This window comes from Notamacropus eugenii, chromosome 1 (assembly GCF_028372415.1).
Source record: "Notamacropus eugenii isolate mMacEug1 chromosome 1, mMacEug1.pri_v2, whole genome shotgun sequence".
NCBI lineage: Eukaryota > Metazoa > Chordata > Mammalia > Diprotodontia > Macropodidae > Notamacropus > Notamacropus eugenii.
In genome coordinates, this window is record NC_092872.1 from 251,778,159 (window position 1) to 251,803,337 (window position 25,179).

The 25,179-nt window shown below is 37.7% G+C and overlaps 1 protein-coding gene across 4 annotated transcripts in view; it reads right to left on the bottom strand.

The window, feature by feature from the left end:
* The window catches only part of GRID1 (glutamate ionotropic receptor delta type subunit 1), a 1,146,328-nt gene that overhangs the window by 113,927 nt on the left and 1,007,222 nt on the right, over positions 1 to 25,179 (bottom strand). For all 4 annotated transcript variants that reach the window (XM_072628547.1, XM_072628546.1, XM_072628545.1 and 1 more), the window contains 4 exons: positions 23,124 to 23,225; positions 21,530 to 21,727; positions 17,620 to 17,944; positions 16,285 to 16,423 (listed from right to left, as the gene is read on the bottom strand). In XM_072628547.1, the coding sequence (XP_072484648.1) occupies positions 16,285 to 16,423; positions 17,620 to 17,944; positions 21,530 to 21,727; positions 23,124 to 23,225 (764 nt within the window). The remainder of the gene's footprint in view (positions 1 to 16,284; positions 16,424 to 17,619; positions 17,945 to 21,529; positions 21,728 to 23,123; positions 23,226 to 25,179) is intronic.

Sequence of the window (25,179 nt, forward strand, 5' to 3'; positions counted from 1 at the left end):
GGTAGAAATCTGAATTCCCAATCCCACAACAAAGACCTAATTGCCTCATAGTTATTCTGTGTTTGGAACAGTTCTCAGTTGTGGTGTCTGTGAATCAGTGTTCTTCTATCTCTTTTGAGAATCCATTTCCCCAATGCTTATGGACACAGCCCTGCTTTAAATTTAAGATTCCTCTGTCGGAGAGTAAAGTTTCTGGCAAAAATATAGCTCTACTCTGATCATTTCTCTTTTGATAGGATCTATACAACCTCTTGTTTATTTTTTTTCCTAATGGCTTCATGTCTGTTCTGTTTCTTTGTCTCACTCTACCAATTTGATTTAACATTTATTCTCTTGTGTTTAGGGGCTAAGGGATACCTGTTGCCATCATAACTGAACTCTACCAGGTACATCATTCCAAAATGTTTTTCTTCTTGTTTGTCTGGGTCCTGTTCTGGAAGACATGGCCCCATTCTCCATGTAATTCTAGAGGAGGCATGGCACAGTCATCCAAATAAAAAAAACACATCAATTTGACAGGGCAAAGTTGATGAATGTTAATTTCATGGAAGATCTAATTGAGAGATGTATAAAAGCCAAGATGTCTTTGGGGAACCTGAAGTCTGCATCAGAACTTGTTCATTTTTTTTAACATTTAACATTTGGCCCTCTGAGATATTCTCTCTCTCTCTCTCTCTCTCTCTCTCTCTCTCTCTCTCTCTCTCTCTCTCTCTCTCTCTCTCTCTCTCTCTTTCTCACTCTCTTTCTCTGTCTCTGTCTCAAAAAAAAAAAAGGCTAGACTTTGAATAAGAAAAAGATGAGAGATAGAGACCCAGAGATTGACTTTCCTACCCTCCACTTTTGTTTCATATATTCCCTGGATTCTTTTAAAATTCAGGTCAAATCCTACCTTCTGCAAAAGGCCTTTCCCACTCTCAAAGTTAGTACTCCTTTAAGACAGCCTTCATTTATCCTCTATAGATCTTAATGTGCGTGGTTTGTTTACATATTGTCTCCCCTATTAGAACATGAACTCATTGACAGCAAAAATCTTATTTTTTTCTCTGCTTGAGAAATGTGTTATTTCACTGACTGAATCAGAGGGCAAGAAATTCTGGAAATAATTTGCCAAGAATCACTAAGACTTGATAATGGGTGTTTAGCCAGCTAGAATAGATTAAACTCTAAAGCAGTCTCTCTACTCCAAGTATTGTATAGTCTATAGAGAGGATAATATCAGGAAACAGTGTGCTGATTCTGGACCCGAGAATACCTGGTTCAGATCCTGCCTCTAACACTTAAAAACTGTGTGACTTGGGGCTTAATACTAAATTTCCCTTCCCTACAGTTTTCTCATCTGTTAAATGAGTGAGATTATTTGGTATCAGAGCTAGATTTTTACAAATCTATTATCCTATAACTATTGCTTTCCCTGATTTGTATAATTTTATTAACTAATGGAACATAATACCAATAAATTGCAAAGCAGTCATTTTACATTATTAACCATCAATTAAGTGTGTGGTCAGCTAAAATCTCTTGACATTTCATATGAACAACTATGAAGTTTATTCAATTCATCTTTGGTGCTGAGAACAGGACTTAACACTTATCTCTGTGAAGCTTTATCGTGGAGGTTTGGGATTTACCTAAACTAGATTTTCCCCTCAATTTTATTCATCTTTTCTAAAATTCTGTCCCAATATTGTATCCTGTACAAATGGATAGTCACGACTTTTGTGTCTTTCAAGTAAATAATAAAAATGATGAAGAAATCTTAACTTTCTCACATACCACTAGAGACCTACTCCAGTTGAAATACAATGTGAATCAATATTCTTTGGGTAAAATTGTTCAACAAGCTAGAAGGCTGCATAACTATGCCCAATTTAGGTCCCTCGGTCTTGCCTCAAGAAATCATTTCAAGAGAAACTTTGTTAATTCAAACTTCACCTGACATTCTGAAACATTCATAGTTATTCTTTCTGCCACTTAATAGAATTACACTGTCTTCCATAACAAAGAACTTATCCCTGAATGGTTTACATCAGTGCTCTGAAAATAACTTAAAAAACATAGCTTTTTTATTCTGTCTTCAGTGTTTTCCTGGAAAAAAAAAAACAGTTCATTCTACACTAAGGGTTCTTAATTTTTTTTGTCATAGATTCTTTCAGCAGTCTGGTGACTTCCTGATGAACTCCTTCTCAGAATACATACACACACACACACAAACACACACACATGCATATATATACATATGTGTGTATTTATCTATTTATCTATCTAGCTAATCTATCTATCTATATATATATATGTGATTTACAACCGAAATTAATGAGGAATTTCAGTTAGAGATTAGTGAAAATAACTATGTATTTTTTCCCATCCAAATTTATGAATGCCCTGGAATTTCTCTGTAGAACTTTGAGAGTCTATGAATACCAAGAACATCTATTCTATTTGTTCAAAAATTTTCAGTTGTCCAGGTACTATTCTTATGGGGTTTTATCAGTCTATTACATATCTGTGTGTGTGTGTATGTCATGAGTCTGTATACAGAGAATATTATTTCATTTTAACATATATTTACATGCTTAAATATGTATAAAATAAGAATGTATAAATGCTAACATATAAAACATTTAAAAATTTTAATATTGTTTAGGTATAGTTTTTTTAACAAACTATAAAACTGTATCGCTATAACTAAACTGCATCTCTCTGTCTTGTCCAAAAAATTAATTTTAAGAGAAACTTTGTTAATTCCAATTCTCCTGATAATTCTTTTCTCTTTCTCTTTCTCCTTTTTCCATGTCTCCATCTCTCTCTGTCTCTGTTTCTCTAGCTCAGTTGCTCTCTGTCTTTATATACACATAATATACATTATAATATACATATGTGCATTTATCTGTTCATTTCTTTCCTTTATCTTTTATACATAAGGTCTTAAAATTTGAGTTCACCAGAGAGCTCCACATTGATCTCCTTTGATATCTTTTCTTTCATCCTTGGGATTACTTACTGTTGTATAGCCAAAATTTCATCTTTTCAAGCTTCCGGACCACTAGAGATGTTTCTTTTTAGAATTTTGTGGTAATGAAATCATGTCTTCCTTTCCCTTCCCTTCCCACTCAAATTAATTCTAAATGGGATCCCTACGTACAGTATTTCTTTTCTTTGTTGTGTAGAATTGCAAAATTAAATATATAGTCACATTCTGCTAACTCATTTCCAAGTCACTATTCAATTATTCCATGTTCATCAAGTTTAATTCTAAAGTACCTTGCTGCTACCTTTGAGGTCCTGATTCCATTCTGAGACTCCACACAAGCAGGGAGGCATCTTTTTTTATACCCCCTATTATATGATTGACGGTATTCCTCAGCCATTTAGTGCCAATGATACTCATTGGCTCATGTGAAATCCTGTTTCTTTCCATTTCTATTCATTTCAAAGATCTTTTATAATGAGGTTTGTCTGGGAGTAGACATGGATCTCCATGGAATCTCCAATTGCTTTTTTTTTTTTTCTGCTGCCCTATGCTCCCTGGACCTAAGAAAGCTGGTGCAACCAGTTAGTCATGCCCCTTCCTGAGTTTCAAACTTAGATAAAGCTAGCACACTCTGCACTATTCATTAGGCAGCTCATTTTGAGTATGGACATCAGTCATTTTCTTCTGTTGTAACTGTCCTTGTTCTCTCTTCTCATCATACCATCCCTGTCTTATTTCATTGCTTTATCATTAGAGGTAGGGATTTATCTTCCAGGTCTAACTCTAGGTTGCCCATCTCACTTTTTTTTTTTTTGTCCATAAAGTCAAGACAAAGAGTAAGCACCTTTGGGGTATTGTTTGATTTAGGATTATTGAACAGCTTATTGACTGATCAATTAATGAAAAGAAGAAAACTATTCTTCAAGATAGTAAGGTATAAACAACAAATGGCCTGAGATGACTTCTCTTACCTCCACTTCCTAAAGAGAAAGGAGGACAGAGGATTTTGCTTCAGGCATTATGCTACTTGCTACCTACCTGGGTGACCTTGGACAAATGTTTAACCATCTTATATTTCTCACCTGTAAAATAGGCATAAGCATATTTGCACTATCAAATACGTAATTTAGTTACAGGTGATGGTGCAAAATAAAAGCTTTGGATGTCTCAAAGTATAACATAAATAGGAGCCATTATTATAAGACTAGCTCTAGCATTTTTAAGTCATGTGACTTTGGGCATATATCTTCATCCACATACATCCCAGCCCCCAGAGCCTTGATATTCTCATCTATCAAATATGTATAATATTTGTACCAGTCTTCTCATAGGGTTGTTGGATAGGAAACAGCCTGCCAGTTATGAAGGAATATATAAAAAAGAATTGTCATCATTCTGCCCACAGAACACAAGACCTCACAGAAAGTCTAAAGGACTAGAAATTTAGACTAGAAGAAAAAAAAAACAGGGTTATAGTAGATGAGGGGGGTAAATTCTGCAGAGCTTTAAAATAAACAGCAATGAGCAAGTGGAAGAGATGGTCTTTGTACCCACTGAGGACAGAGTGAAAATTACACTCTAACTGTAGCAAGGGGACTTATTCCATAAGGAGAAATTTTCTGCTCTAGCACAGATTATTAGGAGATTGTGCAATTTCTACTTCATGAGGTTTTTTAGAGAAAAACAAGTACTTTTTGGATTGTTTGGTGATCTAACTTCTTAATGTTCCTCAAGGCTACATGAAACTATGATACAGATCCAGCGGATGAACTGGTGCACTGCCAAACATCCACTAGGTTAGGTGGCATTTTTACCCTTTTGCTGAACGCAGCCTTCCCAAATATCTAGTTCTTGCTTGCCTCAATGTCTCTTTGAAAGCAGAAAGGAAATTAAGATATCACTGGGCTATACGGATGTTTTAACATTAGAATGAGAATGGGAGCTGTGACATTTCATGAACATTGGCAGTCCAAACAGAACCATATTGTATAACATTTGGATGGGATTCCCTGTATTTTTTTTTCTTTCCAAGAGTTAGTGAATAAAGGGAGAAAGCAGAAAGGGAGATATAGGGAGAATGGAAAAAATGAAAAAGAAAAGGTGAACAGAAGTGAAAAAAATCTCCATCTGGAACCTCAACCAATATAAAATGGTACCCGATCAACATTAGGCAAACCAGGAACAGGATAAAACACGGTGTAAACATTTTCTAGCATGATAAGTAAGGCTTTTATCTCTCACTGCAGACAAGAGGGGTGCAAGGTGAATGTGAAGTCAGCAAGCCCAGCTCAGTCTTTAATCATCTTCAGAATGAGAAACTATATGTCTCTATGATCCTTGACCCGATACCCCATAATATTTTAAAATTAATGAGCCAACAGCTCAGGCCCAAGTAAAGCCCCTGCAGTTTCCACTGCAAGGTAAAGAGAAATTCTGTTTTTCATACATTAAAAGAGGGGGGAAAAGTTGATTTAGCATGTCATAGTGGATAAAAGTGCTGTATGACCTGGGTTCAAATCTATCCTCTAATACATTCTAGCTGTGGGACCAGGCACAAGTCCTTTAAACTCTTGGTATCCCAAGCAACTCTTTTAAGGTGACTAATTACAGATTTCTAGCTGATAGGCATACCTAATGGGAATTTCCAGATGAAAAAGTGGTCCTCCTTGCCAAGTTGAATCCATCTGCATGGATCTTTGATCCCATCTCCTCCCATCTTCTCCAACAGTTTGTCCCTACTATCATTCTTCTTCTAACACTGAATTTCTCTTTGTCTCCATCATACTTAATTTTTAAAAATGATAATAATTAAGAACACCTCTCACTAGATCCTACTATCCCTGTTAGTCATCATTCTCTCCCTCTTTTCCAGTACTCAGCTAAATTACTGAAAATAGGCATGTAGATTCATTGCCTCCATTTCTTTGGTACAGCCATATCAAACGATCCTCCCATTCAACATTCTATTTCCCATTTCTGTACCTTTGGGGCTACAACAGTTTTGTACTACAATAGAACAATGCATAAGATTATCAACAAAGTATTTTTCTTTTATAAACTCCAGACAGTCTGATTTAAGTTTTGTCAAATTTGTGTGTTATTTCAGAGTTGATACTGGGATGGCTATGTCTACCATACCTGCAATGCTCCCTTAACTCCACCTTATCTTTGGAGGATCCTGGAATCCTTCAAGACTCAGCTCAAAGATTTCCTTTGCTGGTACCCTGACTGGCAGTCTTACGTGACCCTCTATATATCTGTATCTTGTACATAATTACACATGCATTTTTTCCTTCTTTTTCACATCCTCAGTGCTTCATAAAGTACCTAGAATACAATAAGCACTTTAAAAAAGTGAGTTAATTATTTGATGGTTTTGGATTCCCTTACCAATCACTCCCTATAGGGATGAAATCATCAACCTAGAACTTAAGGCATCAGTCTTAACAAAACAAAACCAAAACAAGCCAATACCTAATAAGACATCAATTGCCTCTTTGATATTGGATCACAGAAGATGGAACTGGAAGTACCTCAGGTATCATCTGGTCCTGTTATGTAGGAAGATGTACTGAGACCCCCAAGGGTTAAATGACTTGAACAACATTACCCAACTACTAAAGCTTTTGGTAATTTTTTGCCTCTCTCTCCAAATCACTAGCCATTTGTGTTGACAGACAATTTCTAAAAAGGAGAACCCCATTTCTTCTCTTTCTGTTAGAAGCTTCCAAGATCTCAAAATAATACCGTCTCCCACATTCTGGCCTCATATAACACTGTATCCCTCCCATGCCATTTTCATGTATTTTGTGTGTGTGTGTTATAGCTTTTTGTGCATGAGCGTAGAGATTCTTTGTTGTTGCTGTTCAGTCGTCTCAGTCATATCTGACTCTTCGTGATCCTTTGTGGGGTTTTCTTGGTACAGATACTGGAGTGGTTTGCCATTTTCTTCTCCTGATCATTTTACAGATAAGAAAACCAAGGTACATAGAGTTAAGTGACTTGCCCAGGGTCACACAAGTAACACATGTCTGAGGCTGGATTTGAATGCAAGTCTTCCTGATTCCAGACATGGCAGTCTGTCCACTGTGCCACTCAGCCCCTAGATATAGTAAGGACTCTATCTTATGTCAGCTTTGCATATTTTTCCAACTTTGAGCACAATACCTTGTACCTGAGTTTGCTAAATTTGATCCCAGTTCAGAAGTAGCCAGTAGTATACTTCCATTGCTGGAAAAGTTCCATTCCTGGCCCACAGGATGACTTGGAAGTGGGAGGGGCCCATTTGGTTTGGAAATAAGGAGAATTAAAGAGATAGATTGCTGGTGGAATTAAGGAATCTATTCCTCAGAGGCTGAAGGCTGGAGCAGGCAGCCAGATGGCTGCACTTGTTCAAGGTCAGAGTTAAGGAATTAAGAGATTCATACTTGACTTTCCTTATTTTCAATACTGTTTGAGAACATGAAGCAGCAGGGGAAATAGACTTTGGGAGGCTGTGTAGTCTAACGGTGAAACTAATGGATCCAGAGTCAGAGCAACTGAATTTAAATCTCTGTCCTTTTACTTCATTTTTATTTTATTTTTAGCAAAGCATTGTCTTATTCTGTAAAATGAAGTGAGTGAACTAGCTGATTTCTACGGTTACTTCTAGCTCTAAGTTCCTTCTATCTTCTTCAGGGAAGAAGGCTAAGACACCAGTGGAATCAAGTTCTAGGAAGAAAGCCAATCTATTGTAGCACTTGTCATTCATCTTTCATTCTCAGAAAACCAATGTCATCACAAGGATGGTCTTGACTTGCAAGTGAATTGGACTTATATGAGACAGAGCAATGCAAAATGATCAGTTTCACCATGTCCTACAGGGTCATCAAAGTCCAGCAACAAGACAAAAGGTAAAACAACTGATGATAGCCCAGGATACTAGGATCAGATGGTGGGAACTCAGGGAGTCAACATTGTCATATGTGACTATACGACTCACCTGTCTCCTTAGCAACAGAGTCTATTTAAGTACTGTGGAGTTATGTCTTGGTCCCTGTTTTTTACAGTATATGTACATATTTAAGTAAATATGTATTCATGTAAATATAATTATTTATACATATACATGTACATATACACAGATATATCAATAAAATATATTCATATGTGTGTAAATATGTATATGCACACAAGTGATAAATATACATGCATACATACACATATAGGGAAAGAGAAGGGAATCAACCTCTATTAAATACTATGTGGGTGTTTTCAAGTATTATGTCCTTTGATGAAATGATACAAATAAGGTAATATTTGTAAAAGTTTTGACAATTCCTAGCACATAACAGGCACTTAATGAATGATTGTCTTCTTCTACCTCTTCCTCATACACATAAATGTGTAAATGAATCTGGAACCATAAATTCATTGATTTGGAGAATTCTCATCCTTGAAGCAAGAACTTATGTGTAACTTATCTCTGAGGTGCCAGTCCTTGGGGCATGCACATACATGCCAATGTGGAACTTTGAAAACTGGTTTTAGTCACAGTATCTTAGAGGTTAGTATTGTGTTGTGCCAGAAAGCCTTCTAAATGACTTTGGAGCCACAAGGCCTGATGACTCAGGGGGCATGGAGCCATAAATAAGTTTCCATATAAAAGGATTAATATGCCCCTCCAACTGACTTTACTTATTTTTCTTCCCATCTTTTTTTTTTTTAATGTTTAAAAATCACTGCCACACAATTGAGATTTTATCCCACCCCACCTATCCCCCACTACCCCCCTCCCTCCCTACGACTGCATACAATTCTGTATAGATTCTACATATACATTCCTATTGAGTACATTTTCACTATAGTCATGCTATGTAGTCAGACTAAAATAAATGAAAGAAATCGTATAACAAATCAGAACATGATACACAAACACATAGACATACACAAACATGATCTGCTACATTTTGTGAGTGACATCCATATTTCTTTCTCTGAGCGTGGAAGGCATTTTGCCTTGAGAACCACCTTTGGGATTTTTTTTTTTATAAGAAGTTTTTGCGTTATTACAAAATTCCAAGTCTACCAGAAAAAACTCTCACACACTGTGGTCGTTGCTGTGCACAAAGTTCTCCTGGTTCAGCTCCTTTCACTCAGCATCAGGTCATATAAGTCCTTCCAGGCCTCTCTGAAGTCTTCTTGTTCATCATTTTTATGGCACAATAATACTCCATTACATTCATATACCATAATTTATTCAGCCATTCCCCAATTGATGGACATCCCCTTGACTTCCAGTTTTTGGCAACTACATAGAGTGCTGCTATAAATATTTTTGTACATGTGGGACCCTTTCCCATTTTTATGATCTCTTGGGGATATAGTCCTAGTAGCGATACTGCTGGGTCAAAGGGTATGCACATTTTTGTAGCCCTTTGGGCATAGTTCCAAATTGCTCTCCAGAATGGTTGGATGCGCTTGCAGCTCCACCAACAATGAATTAGTGTTCCAACTCTCCCACATCCTCTCCAGCATTTATCATTTTCTTGTTCTGTCATGTTTGCCAATCTTATAGGTGTGATGTGGTACCTCAGAGTTGTTTTGATTTGCATCTCTCTAATCAATAGTGATTTAGAGCATTTTTTCATATGATTATAGATAGCTTTAATTTCTTCTACTGAAAATTGCCTGTTCATATCCTTTGACCATTTATCAATTGGGGAATGACTTGTATGATTATACATTTGGGTCGGTTCTCTATATATTCTAGAAATGAGGCCTTTATCCCCGAGCTTAGCTGTAAAAAATTCTTTCCCAATTTACTACATCCCTCCGGATTTTGGTTGCATTGGGTTTGGTTGTGCAAAAACTTCTCAGTTTAATGTAATCAAAGTTATCCATTTTGCATTTCATAATGCTTTCTATCTCTCCTTTAGTAAAGAATTCTTCCCTTCTCCATAGATCTGATAAATACACTATTCCTTGCTTCTCCAGTTTATTCATGGTATCAATCTTTATACCTAAATCATGTACCCATTTGGACTTTATTCTTGTGTACGGTGTCAGGTATGGGTCTATGCCTGATTTCCGCCACACTGTTATCCAGTTTTCCCAGCAATTTTTGTCAAACAATGAGTTCTTATCCCAGAAGCTGGGGTCCTTGGGTTTATCCAACAGAAGGTTGCTATATTCCTTGCCTACTGCATCTTGAGTGCCAAGTCTATTCCACTTGTCTACCTCTCTGTTTCTTAGCCAATACCAAGTGGTTTTGATAATTGCTGCCTTATAGTACAGTTTGAGGTCTGGTAGCGCTAGGCCACCTTCCCAAGCATTTCTTTTCATTAGTCCCTTTGATATTCTGGACCTTTTGTTTTTCCAAATGAATTTTGATATTATTTTATCCAGCTCTAGAAAGTAATTGTCTGATAGTTTAATTGGTATGGCACTAAATAAGTATATTAATTTAGGTAGAATTGTCATTTTTATTATATTAGCACGGCCTACCCATGAGCAACTAATGTTTTTCCACTTACTTAAATCTGACTTTATTTGTGCAAAAAGTGTCTTGTAATTGTGTTCATATAATCCCTGGGTTTGTTTTGGCAGGTAGACTCCTAAGTATTTTATACTGTCTACCCTAACTTTAAATGGGATTTCTCTTTCTATCTCTTGCTGTTGGACTTTGTTGCTAGTATATAGGAACGCAGAAGATTTGTGTGGGTTTATTTTGTAACCTGCAACTTTGCCAAAGCTGTTTATTAATTCAAGTAATTTTTTACTTGAATCTCTGGGATTCTCTAGGTAAATCATCATATCATCTGCAAAGAGTGATAACTTAGTTTCTTCTTTGGCTATTCTTATTCCTTCAATATCTTTATCTTGTCTAATTGCTACAGCTAACATTTCTAGTACCATATTGAATAATAGTGGTGATAATGGACAGCCTTGTTTCACCCCTGATCTTATTGGGAATGCATCTAGCTTATCCCCATTGCATATAATGCCTGCTGAAGGTTTTAGATAGATACTGCTTATTATTTTATGGAAAGTACCCTTTATTCCTACGTTCTCCGGTGTTTTTAGTAGGAATGGGTGTTGTATTTTTTCAAAAGCTTTTTCTGAATCTATTGAGATAATCATGTGGTTTTTGTTAGCTTTGTTGTTGATGTGATTGATAATGCTAATAGTTTTCCTAATATTGAACCAGCCCTGTAGTCCTGGTATGAATCCTACCTGATCATAATGCATTAATCTCATGATAAGATGCTGTATTCGTTTTGCTAAAATCTTATTTAAAATTTTTGCATCTATATTCATTAGGGAAATTGGTCTATAATTTTCTTTCTCTGTTTTGTCTCTTCCTGGTTTGGGTATCAAAACCATATTTGTATCATAGAAAGAATTTGGGAGGACTCCTTCTTCCCCAATTTTCAAAAATAGTCTATGTAGTATTGGAATTAACTGTTCTTTAAATGTTTCATAGAATTCACTTGTGAATCCATCTGGCCCTGGAGATTTTTTCCTAGGGAGTTCATTGATGGCTTGTTCAATTTCTTTTTCTGAGATGGGGTTGTTTAAGTATTCAACTTCCTCTTCTGTTAATCTGGGCAATTTGTATTTTTTAAAATATTCATCCATCTCGTTTAGATTATCGAATTTGTGGGCATAAAGTTGGGCAAAGTAGTTTCTAATTATTGTTTTAATTTCCTCCTCATTGGAGGTGAGTTCACCCCTTTCATTTTTAATATTAGTAATTTGGTTTTCTTCTTTCTTTTTTTTAATCAGATTGACCAAAGGTTTATCAATTTTATTAGTTTTTTCATAAAACCAACTATTGGTTTTATTTATTAATTCAATAGTTTTCTTAATTTCAATTTTATTAATCTCTCCTTTGGTTTTCAGTATTTCTAATTTGGTATTTACTTGGGGATTTTCCATTTGTTCTTTTTCTAGCTTTTTCAACTGCAAGCCTAAGTCATTGATCTCCTCTTTCTCTATTTTATTTATGTAAGCATTCAGAGATATAAAACTTCCCCTAATAACTGCTTTTGCAGTATCCCATAAGTTTTGGTATGTTGTCTCACTATTGTCATTCTCTTGAATGAAATTGTTGATTGTTTCTATGATTTTTTCTTTAACCCAACCCTTCTTTAGAATTAGATTATTTAGTTTCCAATTGATTTTTGGTTTCTCTTTCCATGGCCTTTTATTACATGTAATTTTTAATTCATTATGATCTGAAAAGGATGCATTGATTATCTCTACCTTTCTGCACTGGATTGTGAGATTTTTATGTCCTAGTACATGGTCATTTTTTGTAAATGTTCCATGTACCGCTGAGAAAAAGGTATATTCCTTTCTATTCCCATTTAATTTTCTCCAAAGATCTATCATACCTACCTTATCCAGAGTTTTATTTACCTCCTTAACCTCCTTCTTGTTTATTTTGAGGTTGGATTTATCGAGTTCAGAGAGGGGGAGGTTGAGGTCCCCCACTAGTATAGTTTTGCTATCAATTTCTTCCTTCAACTCCCCCAACCTCTCCTCTAAGAATCTGAATGCTATCCCACTTGGAGCATACATGTTTAGTAATGATATTGCTTCTTTGTCTATGGTGCCTTTTAGCAGCATATAGTTTCCATCCTTATCCCTTTTGATTAGATTTATTTTTGCTTTTGCTTTGTCTGAGATTAGGATTGCTACTCCTGTCTTTCTTACATGAGCTGAAGCACAATATATTCTGCTCCATCCTTTGACCTTTATCCTATGTGTATCTCCCCGTTTCAAATGTGTTTCTTGTAAGCAGCATATTGTTGGATTATGGCTTTTAATCCATTCTGCTGTCCATCTCCGTTTTATGGGAGAGTTCATTCCATTCACATTCACAGTTATGATTACAATCTGTGTATTTCCCTCCAACCTCTTTCCCACCATTTGTGCTTTTAGCTCTCCTGTCTCCCTTCCCCTCCTCAATAGTACTCACTTTTCTCCCCCTCCTCCTGCAGCCTTCCCCTCCTTCTTTTAGCCCCCCTCCCTTTTACTCCCCTTTACTCTTATTGCTTCTTTCCTCCCTTTCAGCCACCCTCCCCTTTCTTCCCCCTTCCCCTCCTACTACCTATAGAGCTAGTTAGGATTATCTACTTAAGATTATTGTTCCCTCCTTTGAACAAATCAGATGAGAGTACCTCTCAAACAATGCTCATCTCCCTCCCCTCCTTCCCTCTACTATAGTTTTGTACTTCTTCCTGTGATATAATTTGCCATTTTCTGCTTCCCCCTTTTCACACCTCCTATTACAATCCCTTCTCATACTTAAATCATATTTTTGACATGACATCATTTACTTTATGCCCGTTCCCTCTACATATATCCCTTTTATCATAATAGCTGCACAGTTCTCAAGATTAACAGGTTTCATCTTCCCTTATAGGGAGGTAAACAGTTTGCCCTAATTGAGTAGCAAGTTTTTGTTTTTGTTTTTTCCCCTCTGTTTACCTTTTTATGATTCTCTGGAGACCTGCATTTGAAGATCAAATTGTCTATTGAGTTCTGGTGTTTTGGTCAGGTAGCTCTGGAAATCCCTTATTTCGTTGAATGACTTTCTCCTTGCCTGAAATTTTATGCTGAACTTTGCTAGGTAGTTGATCCTTGGTTGAAGTCCCAACTCCTTTGCCTTACAGAATATTGGGTTCCAATTCTTTCGATCTTTTAATGTAGAAGCTGCAAGGTCCTGTGTGATCCTGACTGTGTGTCCTTGATATTTGAATTGTTTCTTTCTGGCTGCTTGTAGTATTTTCTCCTTCACTTGATAGCTCTGGAATTTGGCAACGATATTTCTTGGGGTTTTGAGTTTGGGATCCCTTTCGGGAGGGGAACGGTGGATTCTTTCGATGACTATTTTGCCCTCTGAGTCTAGTACTTCTGGGCAGTTTTCCTTGATGATTTCCTGGAAAATATTGTCCAGACTCTTTTCTTCATCATGGGTTTCTGGCAGGCCAATAATTCTTAGATTTTCTCTCCTGGATCTATTTTCCAGGTCAGTTGTTTTTCCAATTAAATATTTTACATTTTCTTCTATCTTTTCCTTCTTTAGATTTTGTTTGACTGATTCTTGTTGCCTCATTTAGTCATTAGTTTCTACTTGCCCAATTCTAATCTTCATCGTATTGTTTTCTTCAGTTAGCTTTTGCATCTCCTTTTCCATCTGACCAATTTTTCCCTTTAAGGAGCTATTTTCTCCATTTAATTTTTGTACCTCTTTTTCCATTCGACCAATTTTCCCAGTTAGGTTTTGGGTTTCCTTTTCCATCTGATCAATTTTCCCAATGAGGTTTTGGGTTTCCTTTTCCATTTGATTACCTCTTCCTTTTAGGGAATTATTCTCTCTAGTTAATTTTTGAACTTCCTTTTCCATTTGTTCAATTTCCCTTTTCAGAGTGATGTTCTCATCAGTGAATTCTTTTTTTTATAATTTTAAAATCATTGGCCAGTTTTTCTTTTATATCCTTCTTCAGATGTTCCAGGTAATCTAGTTGTGCTTGCGAGAAATTCATAGTCCCATCTGAGGTTTCAGATGGAAGTACAGTCTCAGCTCTGACCTCTTTGGTGTTTGTGTTTTGGTCCTTATCCCCATAGAAAGATTCTATGGCTTTTTAACTTTTTGTCTGCTTTTTCTGATTCATGATGTTGGCTGAGTGTTGTAGCTTCTGGTTCTTTCAGTCAGAAGGTACAGATCTTTAAGTTGAGCTGATGTGTGTCTAGGCTAAAAGCAGGCTTTTTTTTTTTGTTTCCCAGATCAACCCTGGGGTTAGCTTGTTAGGTGTGTGGGAGGGGTGGTCTGGTCTCAGGAGATCTTCTCAGCTGACCTGAGGCAAAGGCAAGGTCAGGGGATGGTGATCCCAGCTTCCCTATTGTCTTCCCTTTTCCCCTGGAGGGCTGGGGCACGCCTAGAAGCTAATGCTTGTTCCCACCCCTCCTGGGGCTTGTCTCCCGGCTCTGAGGCTTGCCTGGGTCTCAATGCGAATTTTCTCTGCCCTGGGTCGTCTGTCCTTCCAGATCACCTCCGCCACAGTAGGAAGAATCCCCCTTTGCTATTTTTCTAGCCTCTGGTGTTATGAGACTATTTGCCCCCTTCTGCTGTTCCCGCTGATCCAGGATTTATCTGGGGAAGAATTTTATGGTTCTTTCACGATCATCAGGGGGGAGGAGAGAGCATTTACTGATCACTCCGCCATCCTAGCTCCCGGAAGTTCCAGTAGGTGACTTACTGAAGTTTAGTCTTCAGGCTGAAGGTTTCAAGGGCTGCTGCGCTGATATCTGGCGCTCAGCAGCTCTCACTGGCTCAGTTTGGCTTGTCTCCTGCTCCACTGGTTTCGCCTGCCACTCTCGGGCTTCTCAGGTCCCTTCCGCCCTGCTGCGCTGACCACGCTGCGCTGTGCGCTGGGGGCTTACCCCTGCGGAACAGATCCTTCCCGTGGACCTTCCAGTCCAACCTGGGCTCCGAATCTGTCAAAGTCTGTCACCCACTGGATTCTAGACCTCCAAAGTCTGGTCAGATTCTCCTTTCAGAGATATCCAGAGGAGTTTGTCCAGGAGCTTAGGTGAGTCATTGCTTTCACTCCGCCATCTTGGCTCCGCCCCTCCAACTGACTTTAGATTACTTTTTATCCCTGCCTGGAAGAACTGCTGTTAGTCACCTGTTGGGGAGGGGGAAGGGAGCTGGATGCTTTTTCTCCATTCCCCAGATACCAGCCCAAGCACTTGGAGTAGTGTGTGTGTGTGTGTGTGTGTGTGTGTGTGTTTATTTTTTCCTAATTTCAGGTAATTTAAAAGAGTATTATCTGGAGACAGAATTGACTGAGTTGGAAACTTGTGAGCTTTGAAAGGTGAAAGATGTCATCAGATATCAACTCAGAAGCTAAAGCCAGTAACAAAGTCAATTGGAGTCAGTCATAGAAGTAGCTGAGTCCAGTAAGGATCCAACCTAGTTGAGTAAGGAAAGACTAATTCCAGAAGTGAATTTGGTTTGTATATTTGAAAGTGAGAAAATGGCTCCCAGGGCCACAAGTCACAAGATACCCATCTGAAAAGGATTTTCCTCTCTTTAGAAGTTTCCTCCCAATGATTTTTCCCACTTTTTGAATGAGCATGAACATAATAGGGAGATGATGATGATGATAATATTAACAATGCCAATAATAATAAAACAAGGAGTATTCAGGGGCCTTTAATCAAGAGAATTCATGGCTCAGAATGTATATACATATTCACTTGATGCTTTTTTAACTTACATCCCTGAGCCCTAGTACTGAATGAAGCAAGGTCTTTCTTACCTTATTGGGTTATCCATCCGTGACACTGTGAGGAAGGCAGCGAGGTTTGCTGTGTAAGATGAACAGACAATCAAGGTGAAAAGCCACCAGCTCCCCATCACAATGCGCATGGCCATGGAGTTTGTGGGTGATTCTCCACCTGAAAGAAGCAAAGACTGTGAAAGGATCGTTTTCCCAATGACCATTCATGTATCACCAACACTCTCCTCATTGCCATCAATCACAGGCCTTGTTACTTTTTGCTCATTTTGCCCTTATTGAAGTAAGAAAACAACTAAAAAGACAGTCATGAATCCATGGAAGCCACTGAAAACTCAGGGATCCACTGTGAAGGCCCTAAGACACAGTCATGCCAGTATCAACGGCCAAGTAACACAGAACTTGTCAAAACTTAAAGCAGATTCCTTGGATTTTTAAAAATGATTTCATTGATAATCTTATGCATTATTCCTCTGTGGTACAAAACCTACAAGGCCGCAAGCTATGATTTGGGATGTTTCCAATTTCCAATTTACATTTCATATTCAGGAAAAATGTATAAATATAATATTAACTCCCACCAATGAATCCATGTGCTTTTTCTTTTCAACCTTCAAAACCATGATGACATGATGCACCATGTCATGTTTTTTATTAATATCCTAGTTTCCCTTGATGAATCTTTTTAGAATGTTCTGGAACTATTATGTTTGACTTTTAGTCAAAGGCTGCCCCTGTGAGTCCCATCATGTCTCCCAAGTCCCTTAGGTGGTTGCTTAAGAATGCTCTCAGGGGCACATTGCTTTTCTTCAGCCCACCAGGTCTTTGCTGAGGCAAGAATCAGAGCCAAAAATCACATTAGGAGCTGTGTGAATTTGTAGTTTCCGGCCAAAATTTGACAATCCCATAACATCACTGAATACTACCCAAAAAGCTCTAAATGTCTGGAATGCTTGGGCTCTGTTTGGATTCTTTCTAAATAATCTCAGTGTTTTTCCTTCAACATTAATAGTTTTAAATTAAGCAGAAAGTCAGTTTTTATTTGACAACATTCTATGCAAAATGATCCATCCAAGGTAAAATCAAATAAAAAAGTGACAGCAAACCCGAACTTTCCAAGTTAATTTTAATTAAAGTGGAGAAGTAGAATGAAAAGGCAGGCCTGGCATTATTTTATTCATCTCTAGGCATCACTGAGATTGAAATAATTCTATAGGTCCTTACCAATGAACAAGCAGGATACATTATTTTAAAAATTTTGTTTTGTTTGTTTGTTCTTAAATAAGTCTTTGGGCCCTTACCAAAAATCTCCAAGGACCATAGGGAAGGGGTACTGAACAAGGATCTACAACATACCTTGCTGTACAAAGGCTCCATAAACAATCCATATGGCGCTGTGAAGGGTGGAGGATGCTGATGGACTAGACTGTGAAGAGTTCTGCAACCTGACGGCCTGTATCCTGTTCAACACAAATATTAAGACACCAACCACAGGGATGGCTGCTGCAATGCAGGCCCAAACAGCAAAGTCAAAAGGAGCAAAGAGAGAGAAAATGTTGATTTTCTCTTCCGGCTTCTTGATGAGAATCCCCACTGAGTAATCCATGTACCGTTTGCTGAAGTCTACAACACTCTCCCGTTCTGGTGTGATGGTGATGGCCGAGATGGCCATGTCTGCTCTCTGAAACAAAAAGTCAACCAGTTAAATATCTTGTCTGCTCCTGAAGGCCCCTGTGGTTAATGGAAAGAAAGAGTCTATTTTCACATAAAGGGAAGATGCCCACAGTTCATCATCAGAGCCTCCTGTCCTCCAAGATGTATTTGTTCTGTATTGTTTTGTTCATAAATCACACCACCTTCCCACTTCCATAGGGACCTGGTATCCACCAAATCATCCATGTTCTCCCTTGTTCCCTTGAGACCGTAGATATGAGTATGTGAAACTGATGGCTATAGTTAGGGGTATGATCTGCAAATGGAGCCACACAAAGGGTCAAATTGTTGACTGTGACCTGATTAACACTATTCTCTACTGTTCAGTCTGCCACATCCCTTATATATGGTAGATTAATCATCTCTGGGGAAAATTTTAATACCAGACTTGACTGCATACAAGTCAGCTCTGGTCTTTTCCTCATCTTTCCAACCTCCTCATTCCTTTAGAAACACTAAATATATATTTTTTAATATAACCCCAGATTTAGTTCATAAAAATCACAGAATCTCAGACTTGAAAAGAACTTCAGAGGTCAGACAGCACAACCTATAAAGTAATGAAAACCTTCCTCTACACCATCTCAGATAAAATGTCACCTAGACTTCCCTGGACAACTTCTGCTGAGCAAGGAGTCCACTCCTTTCCAGGAGACAATAACAACCACATTATTTGGCAATTGTCATTGTATGGTTTCCACTTAACTCCACTACAAGCATTTTTTTTCCATCTCCATTTTGTTTCCCCTAAAAACATTTATCCCTTCCTGTTTGCCTTCGATCTTCCAATGTAGGGTTTGGTATCAGAAGACCTGGTTCAGATCCTGCCTCAAGCACTTACTAGTTGTGTCACCTTAGATGAATCACTTAACCTCTGAGAATCAGTTTTCTTCATCTTTATGATGGGTATAATAGTAACTGTACTTATATCCCAGGGTTAGTAAAAAGAAAATCCTTTGTAAATTACAAATAGCTAGATCAATGTATATAATTATCTCTACAGAAGATTAAGACTCTTTTTAGCTCATATTTCTTTTTTGAATTATATAAATATTATACCATATAAACTAGTTTTCAACATTCACTTCAATAACATTTTGAGTTCCAAATTTTCTCCCCATCTCTCCCTCCCATACCACAATGGTATATAATTTGATATACACTCTACATATACATTCATATTAAACCTATTTTCACATTAGTCATGTGGTACAGAAGCATTAGATCAATGGGAGAAAGAAGAAACAAGAAAGTTAAGACCCGAGGAAAAACAGGCTTTTCTTTCTCTTTTTCTTTCCTTCTTCCTCCTTCCTTCCCTTCCTTCTTCCCTCCTTCTCTTCCTTCTTCTCTCTTTCTTTCTTTCTTCCTTTCTTTCTTCCTTTCTTCCTTTCTTTCTTTCTTTCTTTCTTTCTTTCTTTCTTTCTTTCTTTCTTTCTTTCTTTCTTCCTTCCTTCCTTCCTTCCTTCCTTCCTTCCTTCCTTCCTTCCTTTCTTCCTTTCTTTCTTCCTTCCTTCCTTCCTTCCTTCCTTCCTTCCTTCCTTCCTTCCTTCCTTCCTTCCTTCCTTCCTTTCTTCCTTTCTTTCTTTCTTTCTTTCTTTCTTTCTTTCTTTCTTTCTTTCTTTCTTTCTTTCTTTCTTTCTTTCTTTCTTTCTTTCTTTCTTCCTTTTTTCCTTTCATTTTCCCCATGTGTCCCCTGAACACAGCACAGTACTTGACAAATATTAGGTGCTTCAGGAATGTGTGTTAAATATGATTTGCTCAAATCTGTTGGCCTTATCTGCCTTTCCTCCCTTGCTGTGAAGATTAAATGAGACAACTATTGTTAAAAGTACTTACCATAGTGCCTGGCACATGGTAGGTACTAAAGAAATGTTTTCTTTCCTTCTTCCTTGAGGACTCTAGCCCATGATGCACTTTCTGTCCTATAAACTACTTCAGTACTTACTGTCTACACCCCATAATTATGTGACTAGACAAAGATGCTCTGATTTCAGCCAGAGTGGAGTACTCCGAGTGTGATAGTACCTTTCTACACATCACAAATTATACCCTTTCATGAATCATGGGATCATAGATTAAAGCTAGAAGGGATATTTGAGGTCATGAAATTCAATTTGCTGTTTTTACAGATGGTTAAAACTGACAATTGAAGAAGTTAATTAATCTATTCAAGGTTAACACAATGACAGAACAATTTTAATCCTACCCTCTGATTCCAAGTCCAGTGCTCTTTTGAGTACCCTATCCTTCCTTGTTGTCTAAGTTACCAGAAGATCATATTACTTGTTTAGAGTTATATAATTAGTAAGTGACAAGTATGGGATCTGAATCCAAGAGTTCCTGACTCTAAACCCAGCACTCAATCCATTAAATAACATGGCCTCAACACCTACACTGCACACTCTTGAGTCACATTTATTAATTTTTTTTTACTGTAACTTAGTCTTGTTCACCAATCACTGCCAAGACTCAAGGTTAGAGACTCTGCTTTCTCTTCTTCCATTATCTATAGGTTCTGGCAAGGCATGCAGCACACTGTAGATCCTCTACATTTAGATGCCAGTTAATGACCAGTGACACTAAAATCATCTTGGAGAGTGATAGGCCAGTCCTGTGATTCTTTTTTCTAAGACAGACTTCCTGGGGGAAGAGGCAGGGGAAGGAAAGGCAAGTGATAAGATTTAGTGAAGGAGAACTAAGCATAAACATGGGTGTGGCACTACATAGAGTAATTCACTTTAGGCTCTTTTAGAATAGAAACAGAGACAGGATGAAATAATTAACAGCTGATACAGTCCTAGTACTAACCCTCTAGAGTCAATGATGTCTTTCTGTGTGATAGAGGCCAATTGTTTGTCAAAAGATAAAAAGCTGGCTTCCCCTAAGTTGGATCTTAAACCTCCAGATTTGAAGGGTCATCATGCCCTAAATTGTTTAGGATGCTCAGTCCCAGGGGGACTCAGTGCCAGGATCAATAATTCAGTTCCATCTAGGAAATGGAAAGACACTCATATCAGGGCTTTATCTTCATTATTGACTGCACCAGAGTGCTTGATAAACAAGGAACTGGATAAAAATACATGAGTTTTGGCAGATTACTATGTGTATCCTTCCAAATGACACTGGTATATTTACAAGAATTTGATAATACTGTATTTCCACTTCTAAACATCCCTTCTCGGTGACAGAAGGGATACGAAATAACTCTGTACTTGTGTAAGCATTTTTCAGATGCAAAGTTTTCCTAAGGACAAGAAAATAAGCTCTCTTTGATGACACATATCCTAAAATGGATATTAGGCTATTCTACAGACAAGTGATTGTGGCTTCAATCTTCTGCTTTATACCCAAGTTAATGTATCACACAGGGAATTATGCTTTATAGAGGGGTAACTCCTCTTTCACCCCACTATCATTTTTCTACTACAGCCAATATACAGTACACCTGGTTCATGTTCTTCCTTTGTAACTCAATAAGGGATAGATTACAAGTGTTGTGCAAAGGCCAAATGGGCCTCATTTCTTCACTTCAGTGCTCTTTTAGCAGACCTACCTTATTGATGAGCTCCCCAATCATTCCATTCCAGGAGGTATTATGGAGTTGGTGACCATATTTGCCATCAGGAGCTTGATAAATCTCATACTTGAATCCCAGGGACTTGGCCAGGGCATCTAGGACATCAATGGAGAAGCCTTTGTAGCGCTTGGGCTGTCCAAGTATATTCTCTGCCACCATCACAAAAGGTTCTTCCTGAGAAAAATACAATGTTTAAGCTAATATTAAAGCCACTTATTTTCAAAGAATGCAATTGGGTAGTAAGGATGGTAATGCTTGCTAGTTTGGGACTGAGGCTACATAAAATATTCATGGAGAATTGACTTTAACATAATTAAAGAATAATTATGAAAATAATAGTAATTTTGGGGGGGACGATATTCTAGAGATATCAGACCTCTGTCCAATGGCTATATTTGTGGATCTCTAGGAGGTTGGTGTAGGTGAAACCCAGCCCATAAGCAATGGAATAATCATCTTGAGTTCAGATATCTGAGGTCTGTTCATAGTTGTCCTAAACATTTATTACATAGGAAAACATATGGCCATAGCTATGCCTCTGCCCATTCTTGTAGGACTAGAAGAATATGTACTTTTGTGGAAACATTCTATGTGTCTCTTGAGAGAAAAGTGATAGACTTAAGATCCAGAAAGATGGAGAAATTTTTCGATGTAAGAATTGGTTTTATGTGATTACTCGTATTTATTATAAAGAATTTTCTTTTTATTTTATTTAGTGTGGAGGAAAGCCAGACAAAAATGAATGTATTGATTAAAAAAATAATAATTTTAAAAATGATTTGTTTGAACCTTGGCTTTTTCATAAATAGCCTTAATAGCATGCTACATTTTATTATTGACTTAACAGGTTATTGTGTTCACATATGTGCTGTCTTCAGATTTGATATCTACCTATAATTTGTAGGACTTAATTTAAGAAAGCCATTTCTCATAGTTATCAAAGTATGATAACTCATACTATGATAACATGGAGAAAGGAGCAGTCTACATACTAGGTTGTCTAGAGAAATGAACGTCAGTCATTACGTTAAGATCACATTCTGAGCCAATGAGAAGGTTAGAATTAAGATCTAGGATTTGGGACTCTGAGCATTAACCATAATTCTATGTTCTCTTATTTTTCATAGTGTACTGTGAACTGGTTGATTCTATGAGTAACTATATGGAATGCTAACATTTCTCATTATTCCCTTCTCATACATTCCCCAAATCTAATGTAGTCCTTCTAGGAATAAACTCAAGGAATTGTTTCCATTGATGGAATGTGCTTAGGTAACTGGGTGAAGGAGGAGAGAGGTAAACCTCTAGGCAGGGGAAGAAAATATGACTATCTTCATCATTACTGCCAGAATGGAGGTGAAGGCATATGTAGAAAGAAAGTAGAAAGTAGAAATATGTCTGATATAGCTCATATGGAGTCAAGTTTTGAAAAAGTTGTCTAGCTCCATTATTCAAGTCTCTCCCCTCCAAGGTAGCATTCTTAGTTTAATAAGGAGATAAGATGTTAGAATGGACAAGGACATTTAGCAATAGATGGTATGGAGCTTGTGATTCCTGAACATGATCCTACCAAGACAGTCACCACTTTGAGTGTCAGTCCATGGAGGTGACTGCCCGTGTGTCTCTCCTGCAAGCTGCCATTCAGACCTTTCTCTGAGTCCCAAGTCGCCAGCTGTGGAAGAGAAAAGAAGGAAGACATAGAGAAAAGAATGATCATTCCCATGTCCCATTTGTTCTCATCAAGCTCCCTTCCCAACTCAGATCAAGCATATATCTATCCAGTTAGGAAGTGGGAACAAGCAAGCAGTGACCCATGGGATTTCTCATGGGCCTAGAATAGATCTGTAACTAATGGCAGTGACTAGGGCTTAATCTCAGGGTGCCAAATTTAGAGGGTACTAGTGGTACCTGTATACGTTCAGTAGCATAGGAATGGTAGCTTTTAGCCCCCAGTTAGCAAGGATGATTTGTTAACTATATATCTGCTGAGTGGCAAACTATAGTGAGTGACTCTTCCTACCCCTCCGCTTAACTTCCCCTCATCTGAGAACCCATTTTGTATCACTTTTCTGACACTAGGATTGTGATACATGTCACAAGCATAAAATTCCCTAAACATACCTCTGGCCAAGAGTCCCAGTGAGTTAAAGGGACAGGGGATGGTTTGGAAGAGATCAGAATTTTATTCAGCTGTTCTTTGGTATTAGGAACTGATGAATTCCTCATCAAGGGACATTGATGAATTGAAATCACTTATTAATCATATACTATGGATGCAAATGTGAGTCCCTATATTCTTCCTACAAATGTCCCAGGCTACCTTACTATTTCAAATCACTATTTTTGTGCCTTCTACTGCCATACTCCTAGACAAAAGGGTAACAAAGTTCATCTGGAGTTCCAGGGTGTCTACAGCAGATTTCATCACTTCTCACAGAATAATTTGCATAGAAGCTCATAATATATCTGGCATGGTTTGGAACTCATAAGAAGATAGGATACATTCCCTCAAGAAGCTTTATTTGTAAAATACTGATACATGGAATTTTCTTATAAACCTGAAAAGCCCATCTTCAGGTAAACCTTTCCTCACAGGATGGCACAATTTCTTTTGAAATAATCCCATTGTTTGATGATTCTCAGTTCCAAGCACATTTCTAAATGCTAGGGAGACAAAGAAATGCAAATGCACAGTCTCTCATTCACCGTTCTCTTGTCTGTATGCCTGTCCCTTTTTCTTCTTTTTCTTTCCCTCTCTCTGTCCCTGAATCATAGTGACTCAGCATCTGAAGGCTGCAGAGGGCAGAGTCATTCATGGAAGGGAAGTCAGATATTTTACATCTCAACAGTGTAGTTTGTGATGGAAACTCTGATGTAAATAGACCATGACATCCAATCTGGCTGGAAAGGGTCTGTGCTCTGATGCCCTCAGCTACACAGCATTTGATCTTGACAAAGGACCTGATCCTAGGAACCAATGTCAAAGGCGCCATTGGATTTTCCTTTTCCAGTGTTATCTCAATAAAATGTTTGAAGCTCCCTCATTATTCTAGACAAGAATTTTGGAAACACCCTTGATTCAGGAGAAAAAAGCAATAAATCCAAGTTTTCAATTCATTCATCTCTCTTGTCAATACTTCAGCTATCAATACATGGTTTCTGGATGCTTCAGGGGTAGAGGAAGAAGGTGAGCATTACCAGGGAGACCTGAAGATGGGATCAAAGGTCAGAACTTCTGTGGGAGAAGTCTCTAATGAAGCCAAGAAGTTAGACTTCAGGGACATGTTCAATATGTCAGAGCTTTAAAGGTCTTTTCAGTAAACTTTCAATATTTAGCTGGTAATACAGGGGATAAAAATTGGCCTTGAGTCAGGAAGGCCTGAGTTCAAATTTGGCCTCAGATAGTTTAGTTATCAGTTGTGTGATTCTGGAAAAGTCACTTAACCTCTTCCCTCTTCAGTTTACTCAAAAATAAAATAAGGAAAATAATAATACCTACCACCAAGTATTATTGTGAGGATAAGATGAGATAATATTTTAAAATCTAAGTTTCTAGCACATGGTAGGTGCTGTATAAATACTTATCCCCTCCTATTTCTCTTCCCTTGGCTTGACTGATGCCAGAT